This window comes from Protopterus annectens, chromosome 3.part0 (assembly GCF_019279795.1).
Source record: "Protopterus annectens isolate FY-2018-M chromosome 3.part0, PAN1.0, whole genome shotgun sequence".
NCBI classification, from domain to species: Eukaryota; Metazoa; Chordata; order Ceratodontiformes; family Protopteridae; genus Protopterus; species Protopterus annectens.
In genome coordinates this window covers 588,271-605,819 of record NC_056731.1, presented here as the reverse complement: position 1 = coordinate 605,819, position 17,549 = coordinate 588,271, and the positions used below count along the sequence as shown (strand labels likewise).

The 17,549-nt window shown below is 39.5% G+C and overlaps 1 protein-coding gene across 1 annotated transcript in view; it reads right to left on the bottom strand.

Annotated features, from left to right (window-relative positions):
• Positions 1-6,359, bottom strand: part of RAB18 (RAB18, member RAS oncogene family) — a 409,674-nt gene extending 403,315 nt beyond the window's left edge. Inside the window, exon 1 of the mRNA XM_044064540.1 lies at positions 6,161-6,359. Coding sequence (XP_043920475.1) covers positions 6,161-6,228 — 68 coding nt within the window. The 5' untranslated portion in view covers positions 6,229-6,359. The remainder of the gene's footprint in view (positions 1-6,160) is intronic.
• Positions 6,360-17,549: the final 11,190 nt, after the last annotated feature.

Below are 17,549 nucleotides of genomic sequence, written 5' to 3'. Positions count from 1 at the left end.
GGGCATGGCATTCAGATCCAAGGAGATCAAAGCCCCACTTCATTCAGCCCTAATAAGACAAATAACCGAGTACAATGCACCCGTCACCATGTACCTGACCAGGCATTTACAACAGCTGGAGCAGCCACGGAAGTTCCTCATTAAAAGAATACAGGGATAAATAACATATCCTATGCAGACCGCCTCAAAGCCCTGTCCCTGTACTCAGTCTCCTACAGATTACCAAGGGGCAATCTATGCCTAATCTATTTCAGATCCAGCCCACACTGAACTGCTACACATTTGCAAAATAAACAGCACTAGAAATACCTAATCTAAGGATCTAAACCTTGTCTGTGACATAAACAAAACATGCTGGAGAGACAGGCACATGCCTCAGAGATTACCCCTTTTCTGCAACAGACTTCTCTCTTCATGTGAAGCAGAGCTCTTCCCTAACGTATTCAAATGTGGTTTGGAGCAATGGCTATAAAAACGCAAATTCACACCGGCTTGTCTCTAGTGTCCCTTACAGACAGGGACAGCTTGTAGATGCCCTAAGGCACAGGTGTATACCAATGCCATATATGTGGGAAAATTGGGGCATGAATGTCTAGGCTTAAAAAAAATTCTGAGGCTGTTAGCCTACTAACTTCCTGTGATCTTTCTCCTAATCTTTTACTGTTTCACTCCAGCAGGCAGAGTAGACATGACTTTTTATGGCCGTTACCCCTCCCCTGTACCCCCTCGTTTAACCTCATCATAGCTGTGACAGAACTGGCTAAAGCCTCACATTAAAAATAATACTTTCCTCAACCCTGGTAACAGCAAAAAACACAAATGTACTGAAAACTCTTTAGAAAGACAAAACCAACCACTCTAGCCTCTGACCATCTGCCAGTTAAAGTACCTAAAACTAGCTGCCACTGCTCTCTTCTATCTAATTTCCAGTCGACCATTTTATATCTGAAGCCACTGTTCCCACACCATGTAAACAATAATTTATTGCACCTTTGCATAAAGGTGGCACTTCCACAGAAATGTCAAATTTCCAGCCCACTACTATTCTTTCACTTCCGCCAAAGATACTTCAAAAGGTGTGTAGGTTCTTGAATACCTCCAGCCCAACAATTTCCCATCGTACACCAACCAGATTCTGCCCCAATCTTATCACCACCACAGCACTACTTCCAGATAGAGAAATGAAAACAAACTCATATCCACAATCTTCCTTAAAATTTTCAAAGCCTTTGATACAGTTTATTATCCAAAATTACTACACATTCTTCACTCACTAGGTTTCTCCGCTACTTCATTCAGCTGGTTCACCAGCTAGCTCAGTAGCCACTCACAAGTGGTCAAATGGCACTCAACCTATTCTACATGCCTACTGGTGTTTATTTAAAATTTTTATTAGCAATCTTGCTTCTGACTCCGCATACACATCAATAATTCAATATGCAGATGATACTACTGTAATCTACTCAACATCCTCCCTACAAAAACCTCACTTAATCATTCCCCTCTACAGAAATTTCTCACTCACAACTACTCCTAAAACCCAATAAAACTAAAATAATGCACTTTATTCCTAGATGCTACACAAACAAAAACTCCAACTTTATTATCCTCTCCTCTCAAAATGTACAACTAAAAACATCAACATAAACCAAACTATCAGGTGTCATCCTAGATGAGCAACTTAAATTTGACAAACATATTCAATACTAGAGCCACCCACTATAAATTAGGCTTCTTTTACAGAGCTTCTAACTTTCTTACTGCACAATCATGTAGAGCAACTATTACATCCTACCACTTATCAGGCAGACTCTATGCCTCACCCATCCTTACAAAAATTAGCTTAACATCAATGGAGAAACTACAGCAATACTACAACAAAACTGCAGAACTTTCTAACAAATTGCCCAACAACTCTTAATTATCTAACACTCAAAAAAACTAAAACTGGCTCAAATTTGCAAAAAAAAAAAAAAAAAAACCAGTTGGACACCTTTAAGAAATGTACACAGAATACTCTCTTTTTCACCCTGACAAATGCCCCCTCCCTCACTCCACTACTACAGTGGTACACCATACCTCCCAAACTCTTAGTGCAAGAAATCTGGGCAAAGCCCGACAAAAATGGGAGGACAAAGGTCCAAAAACTGGGCAGATTTTAAATATTACCCTTATAAACTTAGAAAGTTGTTAGAATAACAGGGTTTGTGTTGACATGCATTTTCTGAAGGAAGTGCAGTCTGAAACTCAAATGTCTTATTATTTAGTGACTTCAGTCCTCAGATCATCCAGTGAATTGCTAGAAAACTACAAATATTTTGAGGAATAGAACAAAAATATGAGGCAAAAATCTGTACATTCTGTGAAAATCTGAACAGTTGAGAGGTATGCGGTACACTACCACAAGGGCCCCAGGTTCGTTAGACACAAATGTACTTCAGGAAAAAAATCAAACAAGACCTTGGTGTCTCCCTATATTCCACCTATGTATCTAAATTGTGAACTCACTCCCTACTACTATTAGGCTAATAACCCCCCCAATCAGCTTCAAAAATCAAACTAAAGGACTCTCTATGTAATTCCTGGTGCTGCTCGTGTTCTAGCTCACCTAGCTAAAGTCACCATTACACCTCCTGCTTTTCTTCTACAACTACTCCTATTTGTTTGTGTCTTTTGGCTTTTCCCAGTTAGGGGTCGCCACAGTGGAACTCCGGTCCGCTAATGATTGGTAGTTGATTTTTACGTGCCGAGTTACCAGCCCTGACGCACAACTTTCAATGAAGGTACGCCCATTCACGCATGTCTCCACGTAGAAGACGCTCTAGCTGAGAATCAAACCAGACAGCATCTTACTGTGAGGCGACAACGCTGCCGCAGCACCACCACCGCGGATGTTCTACAACTACTCCTATATTACATCCAAATGTTGTTTTCTTTATCTCCACCATCCTAGAAATCTCCACTCTTACTCTCCCCTAACTTGAAACTAGCTTTTTTCACTTTCACTAAATCTCTCCATGCAAAGTGTTCCAACAATCTTCCCTTAAATAATGCCACCTTGCTCTCCTGCATCTTCCCAATTACAATCTTTTCCACTCTCACCAATACCCCCCCTCAATATCCCTCCTTCTCTTTACATACCAAGTATCTTATACTGCTATACAACTATTATGTCTCCCTTCTCCTGACAACAATCATTGTTCCAAGTCACGGATGATGGCATTTATTGCATTATACTTTACTGCATTGTCTACACGTTCTGTTTTTATTGTTGCAATCTGCAATTTTGTGGACTTTTCTCTCCAGACCTCAAATGAAAAGGGGTCTTGCATGACCCAGCCAGGCCACCCAGTAATCACAAATAAATTAATCAATACATAAATATACACTTGTCCCTACCATAACTGACCATCAGCTGTTCCTAGTGCTCTACACCTTCAGTTTTCTGTTACCCCAAGCCCAACCTATCACTCTAACCTAATTCAACATATTCAGGTGTGGGAAGGAGACTGAACCCTCTCAGTGCACAGACACTCTGCTGCCAGGGAGAGAATTTTTTTGTATGTGCCCTATTCCTAACTCTGCCCCACACATGGATGCCTGTCGAACACCCCACAATATGAGTGTGTCCTTGTGTAGTTAGTCCTTTACTGCTTCCTCTGCGGCACTTCCGGAAGAAACACCCCCCCCCTAAAAAAAAAGATTTGCGGTCAAAAAAATATGGCTCATCCCTGCCACTAGTAGACTTTCTCAGCAGCCAGAGCTGTAACTGAACAGGAACATCTGACACCAATGAGGACCCACATCCCTCTATGTCACAAAGCTAGCTACTTTTTTAGTTACTTTTTGCCTTTCACCAGTCCTTGGGTACCAACACAGAACATTCAACAATCAGCTTTAATGATGTCTCATCTTTTTTCATCAAAATGGTTCAAATCTTGACAAATTACATAAAATATTGCTTTCATGCTTTATCTCATTTATAAAGGCAAGATCTGACTTTTTTGTAAGCTGGGAACCTGATGAAGCCTTGAGTTTTTATGTCACACTGGAGATGAACTGTTAAGAATATACAGGAAGAAGTCAATGAGGACTAGAGCTACACATAGCTATGTTAACAGAATGCAACCAAATCTTTTTTTTTTTACAGTTATGAAAGTTTTTTTAAACACGCATATTCCACAACTATAATAAACCTATCAGCTACAATAAAAAAGTTGGTACAGATAAAAAAAATAAGAATTATTAAAATATTTCCGTCTGCGTTTTGTTTTTAATTAGCATGTCTGAGTTGAATCTCTCTCACACACACACACACACACACACACACACACACACACACACACCTACCTAAAAACAGTATTTTTAGTAGGATGCAGTACACTCCCCATTCCATGAGGAAAGACGAGTAGTTGGTTGACTTGAAATAGTTCCATATCGGTTATCTTAACCTGATGAAAATTAGTAAAACTCCTATCCTTACAGACTAAATCGCTAGTTCACCATGCATTTGACATCTCATGAAATCATCTGCATGTCTGAAGTTACACATACATTTTTGTAGCAACATTTTTTTGGGGGGAGGGGCGGATTTGAGGCCGTCTATACTCATTAAAGCCATCTAATTTTTAAAGATCTTTACTGACTTTAAAATTTGGTCAAATTTCATTGCAAACAATTATGCCTACATAAAGTGTGTATAACATTAATATCACTGATTGATTCCTAGCAAAGTTCCACTCCCCATACCAAATATCTAATACCTCCATAACAAAAGACTCTTATCGTACCTAAAGTTCTACATTATGCAGTTTTCCAATTAACAGACACAAAAAGAACCTACATTAGTTTAAAGTGCATCCCCTAAAGTCCGACTTTCCTGTCATAAAGCTGCTGAAGCAAAGGGCACCATATTGCAACTGCCAACATTTCACTTCCACTTTTACTTTGCCTATGAAAACACAACAGCCTGAATTCCAAAGTCTCCTCTAGGAGTCTCTTCATCTGTTTGAAACGGTTTCAAACCATACTGCCTACATTCCTTTTAAATTAAAAGTTTCATTTGTCACCCATGTCCTCCTTCCCACATCGTTCCCCTCACTACCCTATGTATGCACTTTATGCCACTCCATATCTCTTCTCCAAAAATAAACACTCGCAACCTCTCTTCACGACAGCTGAGCCACCACACTTATTTTCATAAACTTTTTTACTGCACTTTTTCCATAACGGTCTCCGACACTGGTTTCACCGAAGTCCTTACAGGCTTTCACTCTTCAGCCTTTATACTACGTACGCTACTCCATTGTTCAGGGACTCCGTTTTTTCAACTTACTCCACGTACTCTGTTTTCTTAACTTACTCCAGGTTAATACGTTTAGACAATAATGATCCTTGTGTCTATTTCTTTCTTGGTCGCAAGCATCTCCACACATCTGTACTGTATTATATACATGGCAAGTGCAACCAAAAGCAAAGCTGAACTCTCTCAATTCACTCTTTAGCCTCAATAGATCTCTTCAATGGTTACCTTAACCTTAAAATTCTACAAACAGATGCATCGTAGGTCATAGTCAGCAATATTACTTATTAACTGCTGTACACTAATAGCTGACACCTCCGTCACCTGACAAGGAACCACCCATAACGTCTAAAGTGGATTACATCCTTAGCTTATGACATGATCAGCAATACCACTAGACGTTTCTCCCCAGTACTGTTTTATTGTACGGCTCTTTTCATACGATCAGAGTCTAACATCGACACTCAAAAAATTTAAACTACACATATAATGACAGCACTAATTTCTCAGTGAACAAAACGAGTTCTAACAGTTCAAAACCCCACCACAGCAAACGTAGAGAATCCCAACAAAATACTACAAATATTCAGAAAAATATGCCTACACTGATTCAAAAGAATACTTTCTTCGTTAAAATTAACAATTTGTATTATACTGGCAACAGATTTCCAACAGCTTACAGTGTAAACAAACTGCTAACTTAAATGTCAACCAGTTTGCGCAATCAACCTCTTACCAGCTCAAAGCCGGTAAGGCCCTATTGTTGTTGACTCATGCTACATCTAGGGACTGTTTTCCTACCCCCAGTTCCCATCGCCAACATTGTTTCACTTCATATCCGCCGCAGTACTTTCTCACCTGGACTTGCCGACTCCGCTCTCCCCTATTATTAAAATCTTTAGCGTCGTCAAGATTTCTTCATCCATTTCACTTGACAGACAGCTGACACCCTTGAAAAGATAAGAACACAAGAGGTACACAGAAAGAGTAAGAACAAAACAGGATAGGCCAACCTGTCACTGTCCAATTCCCAGAACTAGACACGCAGACTATTTCCGCTTGCGTAGTGGACGCAATGACATCATTCACAGTTGTGCTTCCTGTAGTAATAAAAGTAGTTTTGAAGTATGAATTCTGCTTTGTAGTGTTATGTTGAACGATTTTTGAAGTGAGCACGCATATACAGGTTTGAATCAGCTGTGTGTTATGTAGTGTTTTCTTCCTTTGTGTTACAATTGTGAACAATTGAAGTGAGTGGTGGCGGCTGCAATTAACGTAACTGTTAAGTTTAGTGACTGTAAGTCGACTCGTTAAATGCATACTTATCAAGTGTACCTCATCATGAGAAGCGTTTCTCATTTTGAGCTTTAGAAAAGTCCGGGTTCCTCACTGTTCCACGTTGAAACTGTCACACCTTAAACTAAAACATATAGTGAATAGTATTTCATATTAGTCTAAAGAACTTTTGTATATAAATTAACACATTTAACGATGTCGAGGGCTTCTTAGTCGAAGTTGTATTAAGTGGTCTACATTTTATCCATTAGTTCTACATTACAAGAGGTAGGGTTCCACACATTGGAGGAAAGTATACACAATAAGCTGAAATCATAGCCTTTTTAAAAAGTGGATTTTTATGACTACTGTCTTCCTCCTACCGCTCTTTCTTAAGCCAGCCAGCGCATCATATTTTTAGTCTTGCAAAGATAGCTAATTAGTGAACTTGTCAGTGTTTATCAGCATAGCTCTCAACCTTCCAGCTCTAAAATGAGGAACACTCGCCTTCATAATGTGAAACAAATGGGCAAAATGTGGAACACATACTAATGGCTTACTAACAACTTCAACTAGGAAGGTCATAGGGTGTTTAAAATATGACGGTTTTACTCATAAAGATCATCCTTTAATGAATTAATATAATTAATCTCTATTTACCATGGATTTCACTTAAAAAATTCCTAACACTGAATTTGTGAAAGACTTTTTCAATGGGGAACTTTGAGTAACTTCGAGGAACGTGAACTTTTTAAGATCCCAAATGAGGTACGTTCCTCGTGATGAGGTACACTTGAGAGGTATGTTTATCGGGTGAACTGAAATTCAGCTATAAAACGCTAAAGAGGAAAATAATGCAGCTGCAATGACCGTACACAGTAAAAGAACTGCACATTTTGATCCTGGGTAGGATTATGACCACAGTGGGTGCCAAGTAACAAAAACGGCTTCAGGTACCATGTGTTTTCCTAGACAATAAACCCACGTGTTATAGGCAAATTATATAAATGCAAGGAAGACACAGTCCTAAAGAAATTATCATGGTATTTCCTTCAGCCCCAGCACCATGTGCACTCAGGAAGTTAATTATGGGGGAAAATAAATATATGGAAGTACCAAGAATATTCCGAAGTGAGGAAAATGAACTTTGGGGAAAAGATGTGTGTTTAGGGCGTAACTGGCACTTTCAGTAGAAACAGCATGTAACGTCCCCACACTGTGCCAGTAATCAAGGAGCCTGAATCCTCACCACTGACACTGGAGAGGGACATTCACTTGGAAAACAAATGGATACACAATATTTCCAGATGCAGACCTCTCTGCATCAAGTACAATTTCCCTAAAGCACACTAGGAACACACTCAGCCTGGGTTCTGGATCTCTTTATCTGTCTCCCTCTAGATCCCCAGTAAGATTCTCCACTGATACAGCTGTAGGGTTAGGTCCTCAGCTGAGTGTCCAATCTAAGTCCTCCAGCACCCTCTCTGTGAAACCAGTGCTTTGTGTCACTGCTGCACGTAGCTGACGCACACACACTGTGAGATTTGATTTTTCACACACACACACCTGGAAAAGGCTGACGCAGATTTACCTGCTGTGTCCCCTTCTGCCCAGAGTATAAGGTAGTTATCACTGCCACCACACAGTCTACAATCAGCTACACTAAGACCCTTAACAAAGGGTGTCCAATTATACTGTGTAATATTAATACTAATACAAATGGTAGTAGTTGACCAAGACAGCTAGGCCTTTCGGGAGTGGCCCACACAGTGTCACCAAATAAATCGAAGCACTCTCAAAGTTAAATACTTTCTAAAAGGACAAGCCACAATAAACGTTTTAAATACTATTGATAATAATAAAATATCATGAAAATACAGAATATATATTTACAGTAACCTACAGCATTCAAATCACAGGAAATATTAAAAAATAATACTGATGGACAGACTCATACAAATATAGAAAAACATTAATAAACTAATCTTGGTATATATCCCTGACTGATATAAAGAAATTACTGTTCCCTAAAACTTACTTCGGCAAGGCAAGATGAAATATGTGAGCAGTCTTTCTAGTCAGGGTCTCAAAAAGAATGCTGAATACTCAGAGATTACTGCCTGTAATATCTAAAATATATTATTTCCAGGGCTGGCAGAATGACCTCATCTAGTCACCTGACTCTAGGTCCCCACACTATCCCCTTTTAAAGTTGAAAGAGGAATTTAGCATAGGCATGTAAAAAATGCACATCTAGACCTTTTCTAATGTTTATGGCACACCTGAGGCCAAGAAACAATCACAGCACTTCCCTTCTTTCTACTGAAGCTAATAATCAATGGCTTCTTCCAGACTTACTGTCTCCAGTCCTAGTCATCACTGTGGTGTGCCATTTTAAGGGTTTAACAGCTCATTTACCTTATTTTTCTTAAAGTAAGCTAGCCGGTTAACCTCTGCTCTTCCAGTGTTCATGGTTACAGTTTATACATTTAATCAGTTTCTACCTGCATATATATTTCCTTTCTGTCCAGCAGGATCCACTGCTGATACATTTTTCAGCACTAGCAACATTTTGATCTTCAAATGCCATACAGTTCTAATACATTTGTAACATAAGCAGCTGTACAAATCAGTTTGATATTCAAATGCCATACAGTTCCAATACATTTGTAAAACAAGCATCTTGTACACATCAGTTTGATATTCAAAGGATATAATTCTTTACAAAACTCCAGCTAGCTATGCTATCATTACACAGCAATAATTGTGAAATGGTTTATGGCTTAGTAGCTAGAAAACTTCTTTTAAATCAAATTAAATCATTCAGGCAAGGCTTCCTGTCCACCAGCCTACCATCCCAACGTCATAACATTCCAAACTGTTGCAGGTTGGAACTGAATGCTTACAAACTGCTACTTTTTTCTAGCATATGTTAGTAATTAATTTCCACCTTGCTTACCTCTTTTCCTGAATGAAATGTGGCTCTTTTAGTCTTTTTATTTATTTCAGGGGTCATGCATTGATCTCAAGGACAATTTTCAGATTTTGCTTTGGAGCAGAAATTCAAGGTAATTTACAAACAAGTAAAATATTTTAGAACATGAACATTTATGTGACATTAAAATTTATGTAAAATTGAGTATGTGCAAACAAGTAGAATACAGGCAAATAGAATACAATGACAATGTAAACTTACACGCATTAGCCATCCTCTGTAACAGGAGCTTGGATGTACTGAATTAACAGAAGCCTGTAAAGAGGCAGAACACAGCACAAATCACATATTTACAAACAAGTCCTATGAAAATGTGTGAAGCAAGACTAAATAACTCAGCATAAGATTTCTGGACCAGTACAGGTTAGGGCTATATATAGAGTGTGAAAACACGAAAAAGCCAAGGAAAACGTTGCTCCAGACGTATAGCAAAATAGCAAAGTAATAATCCACTCGCTGCCAAACCCAATGTCAGGTGAAATAAAATCAGCAACAGTTCGCAACTATAACGTAAGAGCTTTTATTATACACAAGCACTTTCGGAGAGAATTCTATCTCTCCTTCCTCAGACAAAAGTGAAACAGTCAGATTTTTCAGCCTCCCCATTAAATAGGGTGCAAATTAATCAATCAATTAACAACTTGTAATTTTAATTAACTAAAATACATACTCATTTGTTTGTGTGTTAAAAACACTTAAAACCAAGTTGCTTAAAATCCGACCTGCTTCACGCTTTAAAAACATGTTTTTTAAAAACATAAATTTTAAAACAATAATGATTCATTCAATACTCACAACTCTTCCGTTTGTCAAATATTCATGCATGTTTATAAATGCTACACAATACCCGATTCAGGCTTATAACCTTAGCGTATTCTTAAGGCTAAATAAACAGACGCTATTTAAATTATTGTAGCTGTGATGGTAGCGATGTTTCTTAGTTGGTTTCCATGATGTTAACTAGACCAAATCTAAGCGTCAATGCCTTATTTCCCTTATTATACTTCTAACTATAATTTAAACGCCCTGAAGGGGCTATTAGCTCTTTTACCATATAGGTAATTAAGACTGTGGTTACTGTGTATATGCAAACAAGTAGAATACGCCTTCAGGGCGTTTAAATTATAGTTAGAAGTATAATAAGGGAAATAAGGCATTGACGCTTAGATTTGGTCTAGTTAACATCATGGAAACCAACTAAGAAACATCGCTACCATCACAGCTACAATAATTTAAATAGCGTCTGTTTATTTAGCCTTAAGAATACGCTAAGGTTATAAGCCTGAATCGGGTATTGTGTAGCATTTATAAACATGCATGAATATTTGACAAACGGAAGAGTTGTGAGTATTGAATGAATCATTATTGTTTTAAAATTTATGTTTTTAAAAAACATGTTTTTAAAGCGTGAAGCAGGTCGGATTTTAAGCAACTTGGTTTTAAGTGTTTTTAACACACAAACAAATGAGTATGTATTTTAGTTAATTAAAATTACAAGTTGTTAATTGATTGATTAATTTGCACCCTATTTAATGGGGAGGCTGAAAAATCTGACTGTTTCACTTTTGTCTGAGGAAGGAGAGATAGAATTCTCTCCGAAAGTGCTTGTGTATAATAAAAGCTCTTACGTTATAGTTGCGAACTGTTGCTGATTTTATTTCACCTGACATTGGGTTTGGCAGCGAGTGGATTATTACTTTGCTATTTTGCTATACGTCTGGAGCAACGTTTTCCTTGGCTTTTTCGTGTTTTCACAGTTTGTTCGGCTTTTTTGGAATTCTATATATAGAGTGTGTTAAGGGAGGTTGATTAGTAAAGTTATGCAAATTTTCATGTTTACAGTACATCAGTGAGTGAAGAAGACAGGAAGGTTGGTAGGTGTGCAGACCTATTATTCTTGTGTAAAAGAGGCATAACTGGTAAATGTCTGCATAGTCTGGTGACTTGGTCTGTAGTGGGATTGCAGTAGTGGCAGTATTGTGAATTCTGATCCAGAACTGGTGCTTCAGTGCTTTTATAGCTGTTTATATTCCATCATTGCTGCTAAAGTCTTATATTCTGCTTATTACATATCTGCTTAAAGTTGCACAGCAGTGCCTTTTTGTTTACTTTGTTACTGGCTTGCCCCTGTTCTTTGTGTCTGGCCAAGCCCCACTGAGACACTAAGCTAAAGTTTATGAAATTCTAACCTACCTGGAGTCACCAGTCTGTAGCCAGAGTCATAGGACTAGAGCACCAATATTGGCTTTAATTAACTGGATTTATTTATCCAGCTAGTCTGCTGTATTTACACAGAGCTATGGCTCCTCAGTATCTTTTATTCAAGACTCTGAAAGTTGTGGAAAGCCCTAAAGTGTGAGAAACAAACTTTTCATCAAAACAGAAAAAAAGCTTTTATTTAAATTCTGTTTAAATATTTTATCTTGCACTTGTAGTAACCTGTGTAGTGATACCTGCTGTGCTTTTTCTGCTCTTTTCACATGTTTTAGCCAAAAAGTTATCTGTTTGCATTTTTAGTTTGTTCTGGATCCTCAGTCTTCCAGCTTCATTTGCATTTGTGGTAAGATTTCATATTACTACAAGATCTTAACATCATTTATACATTATACTGCCCTTCTATCTCGATAAGTAGAATTACTTGTAAACGCTAGTTTGTATTTTGATCCTTACCTGGGTCTTTAGTCTTGTATTTTCATTCACAGTTGTGGCAGAACTGTGAACTACTACCAGCTCTGACCACCATTTAGTCATTTATTACTGTATTTTTCCAAAGTAGAATTACTTGCACAATATAGCTGTTTGTATTTTGAACTCTGTTTGGGGCCTCAGTCTTACATTTTCATTTGTAGTTGTGGCAGAACTGTGAATTACTGCCAGAGTTGAGTTTTGTTTAGTAATTTATTACTGCATTTTTCCATAAACAGCATTAGAAATACATTTCTGCATAGTTTGGTGTTTTAGTCTGTGGTGGGTTTGCAGTAGTGGCAGTATTGTGAATTCTGCTCCAGAATTGGTGTTTTATTGCTTTTACAGCTGTTTATATTCCAGTTTTGCTGCCAGAGTCTTGTATTCTGGTTAACATTTATCTGCTTAACTTGCATTACAGTGCCTTTCTGCTTACTTTACTACTGGTTTTAACTTGTTTGTTGTGTCTGCCCCAGCCCCCAGTGTGAGATTAAGCTACAGTTTCTGAAATTCTAACCTACCTGAGGTTATTGGCCTGTAGCCAGAGTCATAGGACATAGCTTCATTATTGGCTTTAATTGATTGGATCCCTATCCAGCTAAACTGCTTCTTGCAGCTTGAATTTTTCCCCAACTCTCCCATCTTTTTCCTGTTGTGGTTGCAAAACTCTGTATCTCTGGTTTTTGCCCCTAATGATATCTGGCTACAACATCTCTCCTACCCCTAATACTGAGTGCCCACTCAGCAAACCAGTATTGCTCTTAAGTAAACCTTTTTACTACAAACTGTCTCATGCTCACTTTCCCATAGCTCCTATCCACTTGGTACCCTCACTACAGTCCTAGAGGGTCCTGAACTAATTCTGCTCCATCTTTGGCAGATAATAGATTTTTTTTGTACTTCAGTTAACTGTTTTAGAGTGCTACTGCTTTTAGTGCTTCAAATCATTTTAAAAGGGGTCTATATTAGAACATCGAAGTTTCAAAACTTCGAATGTTCTAATATCAATCCCTATTCAGCGAATGCTAAAAATATCAAAGCAACAGAAAACTGAATTTTTTCCTAGGGAAAGAATTCGGTTGTCCGTTTCTGTTGCTTCGGTATTTTCAGCACTGTGGTGGAAAGTTATGGGTCAGGTTCAGGTAAGTGTGCGATTGAGTGCGGGTTAGGTTAGTTAGGGTTAGGGTGCTGGTTAGGTATGTGTGCGATTGTGTGGACGTGAGGGTTAGGGCGGGTTAGGTGAGTCAGGGTTAGGGTGCGGGTTAGGTATGTGTGCGATTGTGTGGACGTGAGGGTTAGGGTGGGTTAGGTGAGTTAGGGTTAGGGCGCGGGTCAGGTAAGTGTGCGATTGTGTGGATGTGAGGGTTAGGGCGGGGTAGGTGAGTTAGGGTGTGGGTGAGGTGAGTGTGTGATAGTGACGGACCTTAGGGATAGGGTTTGGGTTAAGGTAAGTGGATAGTTAGTGGTGTGTGTATAGTTTAGTGTAAGGTTAGGTGTAAGATTTTAGGTGTATGCGTGTGGATTGCTGTTTGTTTGGTGTGCTTGTGTTGTGTGTATGTGTTTTGGAACAGCAAATTTTTTCCTTAGGAAAAAATTCGCTGTTCTGTATGTTCGATGTTTCAGCTTTCGCTGAATAGGGGTCAGTATTAGAACATTCGACATTTTGGAACTTCGATGTTCTAATATAGACCCTTTAAAAGTTCCTAATACTTGAAATAGCCTTGTGCATGTAGTTTAAGTTGTTTTGTGGTAGCAATACACTCAGGGATATTCCATCAGTGTCAGTAGGTGGTAGCCTGGTCTATCTGACTTGGGAAACACATAAGAAAGCTGAAAGTGTAGTCGGTTTATTGGCCAGGGGGATTAGAAGTCAGTTTCCTGTTTTTAAGTCCCTGCACAAATCTGGCATGTTTGCTTGCTTGCTGCTCATCATGGAGCAGTGGTCAGTAGTGTCCAGTATTGATGCAGACAGAAACCAAATTTTCCCTATAAAATCACCTCTGAAAACTGTACCAGTAACTCAGTGAGTGTAAATCACCTACTTTATATGTTGAGTAGCATAGACCAACTAGTTTGCATCTGGAGGAACAGTCCCCATTGAATTTATTATTATATAGCCCAGTCTAGTTTCTGGCCCCAAAAGCATCCTTAGTCATCCCACCATTAATCTGTCATGGAGCACATCCTAGTAGCTCAACCAATAAAGGACCTGACATCATGGATATGCACTTTCACAATTTCTCCACAGCCAGTTTGATAGATATGGAAATATTAAAACAATGTAACAATTGTGTAATGTTCACTGACAACCATTTAATCATCAAATAAACAACTGCAGTATGTGAAAGATATATATACACAATGTCACTGGAGGCAAAACTCTTCATACAAACACTAATAATAACAATATGGTTGTCAGAAACACACACATTACACCCACCACACATTATATGCACTTCAAACATAGGCCTACTTATGCTGATGCACTTTAATGGTCATTTGCTTACCAGGGGCAGAGTTACACATGCATTCATGTTATTGCATCATAGGCACCAGTATGATTCAGTCACAATCCATGTAGATGTAAATGACCTGAGACATACCTCCCTACACTATATGAAGAGAGATATTAGGGAGCTTCTGGACTATGTGTCACAAGCTGGTATGTGCCTAGCACTAAACAGCTTTCTGCCTTCACCAAGGATGCCACAATATGAAGTGAAGATAATTGACTTTAATAATTGGCTTATTTTGTGGTGTCAGTCTAGAGTGATACAATATTTGTCAGCATAGGAGGACATAGTTAATAAACCATTTTGCTTTGCTGAGGATGGTCAGCACCTGTCCCCTATAGACTTTTGAATATTGGCTGAAATATTGTGCTTCCCCATAGTGCCTTTTAGGCAATACCAAATTGAAAGAGCTTCCAGTGTAGAAAAATGTACTCAAGGAAGTCTAAAGATGTCAATGTTCAATGGTAGAAGTCTAAAAAAGAAGTTCCACACTCTCCAAACTCTACTCACATTGGAGAAAGTTGACATCTGTGAAGTTATTCAGACATAGTTTAAAGCCACAGAGAGTACCTCGACAGTGCAAGGCTTTAGTTTCTTCTACACATTTAGACCACCAACTGCACAAATAGGGACTAAAGGTGGAAGTGTCTCGATCTACATCAACAACAAGCATGCCTCTAGGTTGGTCAAACAGGATGATGCACCGGATTCCTCCATGTCCAGATGACCATAGACAAAGTCCCATACCATATCCTAGCAAGCTATCAGTCACCCTCCATGTGCCATGAAACCCATATCTCATACTAAGACCTATTGGAGACACTCATCACTCAACGAAATTCCATACTCATGGGGACTTTAATTATCCCTCTATAAACTGGGAATCTACACAACTCCAGATTTGCAGGTGCAGAGCTTCCTAGATTTTGTAAACACAAAAACCCTGGACCAGTTAATGCATGCACCCTCTAGAGGTACAAACATACTGGACCTCTGGAAAAAACTGGAAAAAATGAACAATTTCAACAATTGGCTAAGCTTCTGGTGTCATTCAAAGGAGATCCAGTGTCTGTCAGCCTGGGATGACATGCTCGACAGGCCTCGTTGCTTCACAAGAGACGGCTTGCACCTGTCACCCCTAGGCTTTTGAATACTGGCCAAGGCTCTTGCTGCCCCCATAGTGCCTTTTTTAGGCAAGACTCAAAAGTCAAACCCACCTCCATAAACAGCACAAATAAAAAAATGAGGGTTATGTTACTCAACGCCAGGAGTTTAAATCTCAAAACGCATGCGCTCGAAGCACTCCTCAGTATGGAGAATGTGGACATCTGTGCAGTAACTGAAACCTGGTTCAAGGCTCCACAGAGCACCCCAGCACTACCGGGCTACAACTCATACCACACATTTCGGCCACAGAACATGGACCGAAACACAAAAGGAGAGGGTGTATCCATATTAATCAAGGATGCCTGCACCTCCAGGTTAGTGGTGCAGCATGATACCTCCGAGATCATCCATGTGCAACTAACATCAGGCAAATCTGCTCAGCAAATTGTGGCCTGCTACATATCACCCTCCATGACCCAGGACCACCACTCCGCCTTTCTGGAGACACTGGAAAACATGAAGGTCCTACCGATTTCAATTACCCTACCGTTAACTGGGAAAACTACTCAAGTACAAACTCCCAGGTCCAGCGCGTCCTGGAAATTATCAACTCAAATGCCCTGGATCAGCTGGTAAACTCCCCTACCACAGGTGAAAACATATTGGACCTGGTCATTACCAACATGAGTGACAGGTGTTCCACACCATAGGCCAACCCATCACTGGTTAGATCAGACCATAAACTAAACACTCTGGATGTCCACACCCCACCATCACCCTCAACTAAGGAAACCACAGTAAAAAACTTTTCTAAAGCAAACTTCACCTTTCTTAAGACAGAGGTGGTAAGTTTCACAGCCCCCATGCTAAAGGATAATGCTGCCCAAGATGCAGAAACCTTTACAAATGCACTCTATGAGCACCTACAAGGATGCATGGATCGTGCCATGCCTAGCAAACCCAATACTCACTCCCCTAAGAGAAGGAAACCAGTCTGGTGGACCCTTGCCATAAACAGGCTATACAATAGAAGGAGGAAACTAGTTCAGAAAAAAAAGCAAATCCCAAGAAGGAAAACATCCCTGATCAGTATCAGTAAGAAACTAAGGTCCCTCATAAAATCCTCCAAGGCTAACTTTGAAAGAAAAATAGCCAAGGATTCGAAAGATAACCACAAAGCCTTCTTTAGCTATGTCAAGAATCTAAGTGGCAACTCGCAGATATGCTCTGAGCTAGTGCAAAATAGCACAAAATATACTGAACCCACTGATATTGCAAACATCCTGGCAGATAAATTCAGTGCAAACTTCACCCTCCTCTCACCCCCAAAAGGGCCCACAACAATACCGGAAAAGTGTAGTGTCCCAGAAATCACAGACTCACAGGTGAAAACAGCCCTTTCAAAAGCCAAAAGCACAGCATCAGTGGGGCCAGATGGTGTTCCAGGCTGCATCTTGCACGAACTACAGAACGAACTAACCCCCCACCTAAACACACTGTTCAACCTCAGCATCTCCAGAGTCTATGTGCCCATAGAATGGCACACAGCAACGGTTATTCTGCTCCACAAAGGAGGGGCCACAACTGACCCTGGTAACTATCGCCCCATAAGCCTGACTAGCCTGGTCTACAAGGCTATGGAGCGCATCATCATGAAACTCATTAACAAAGA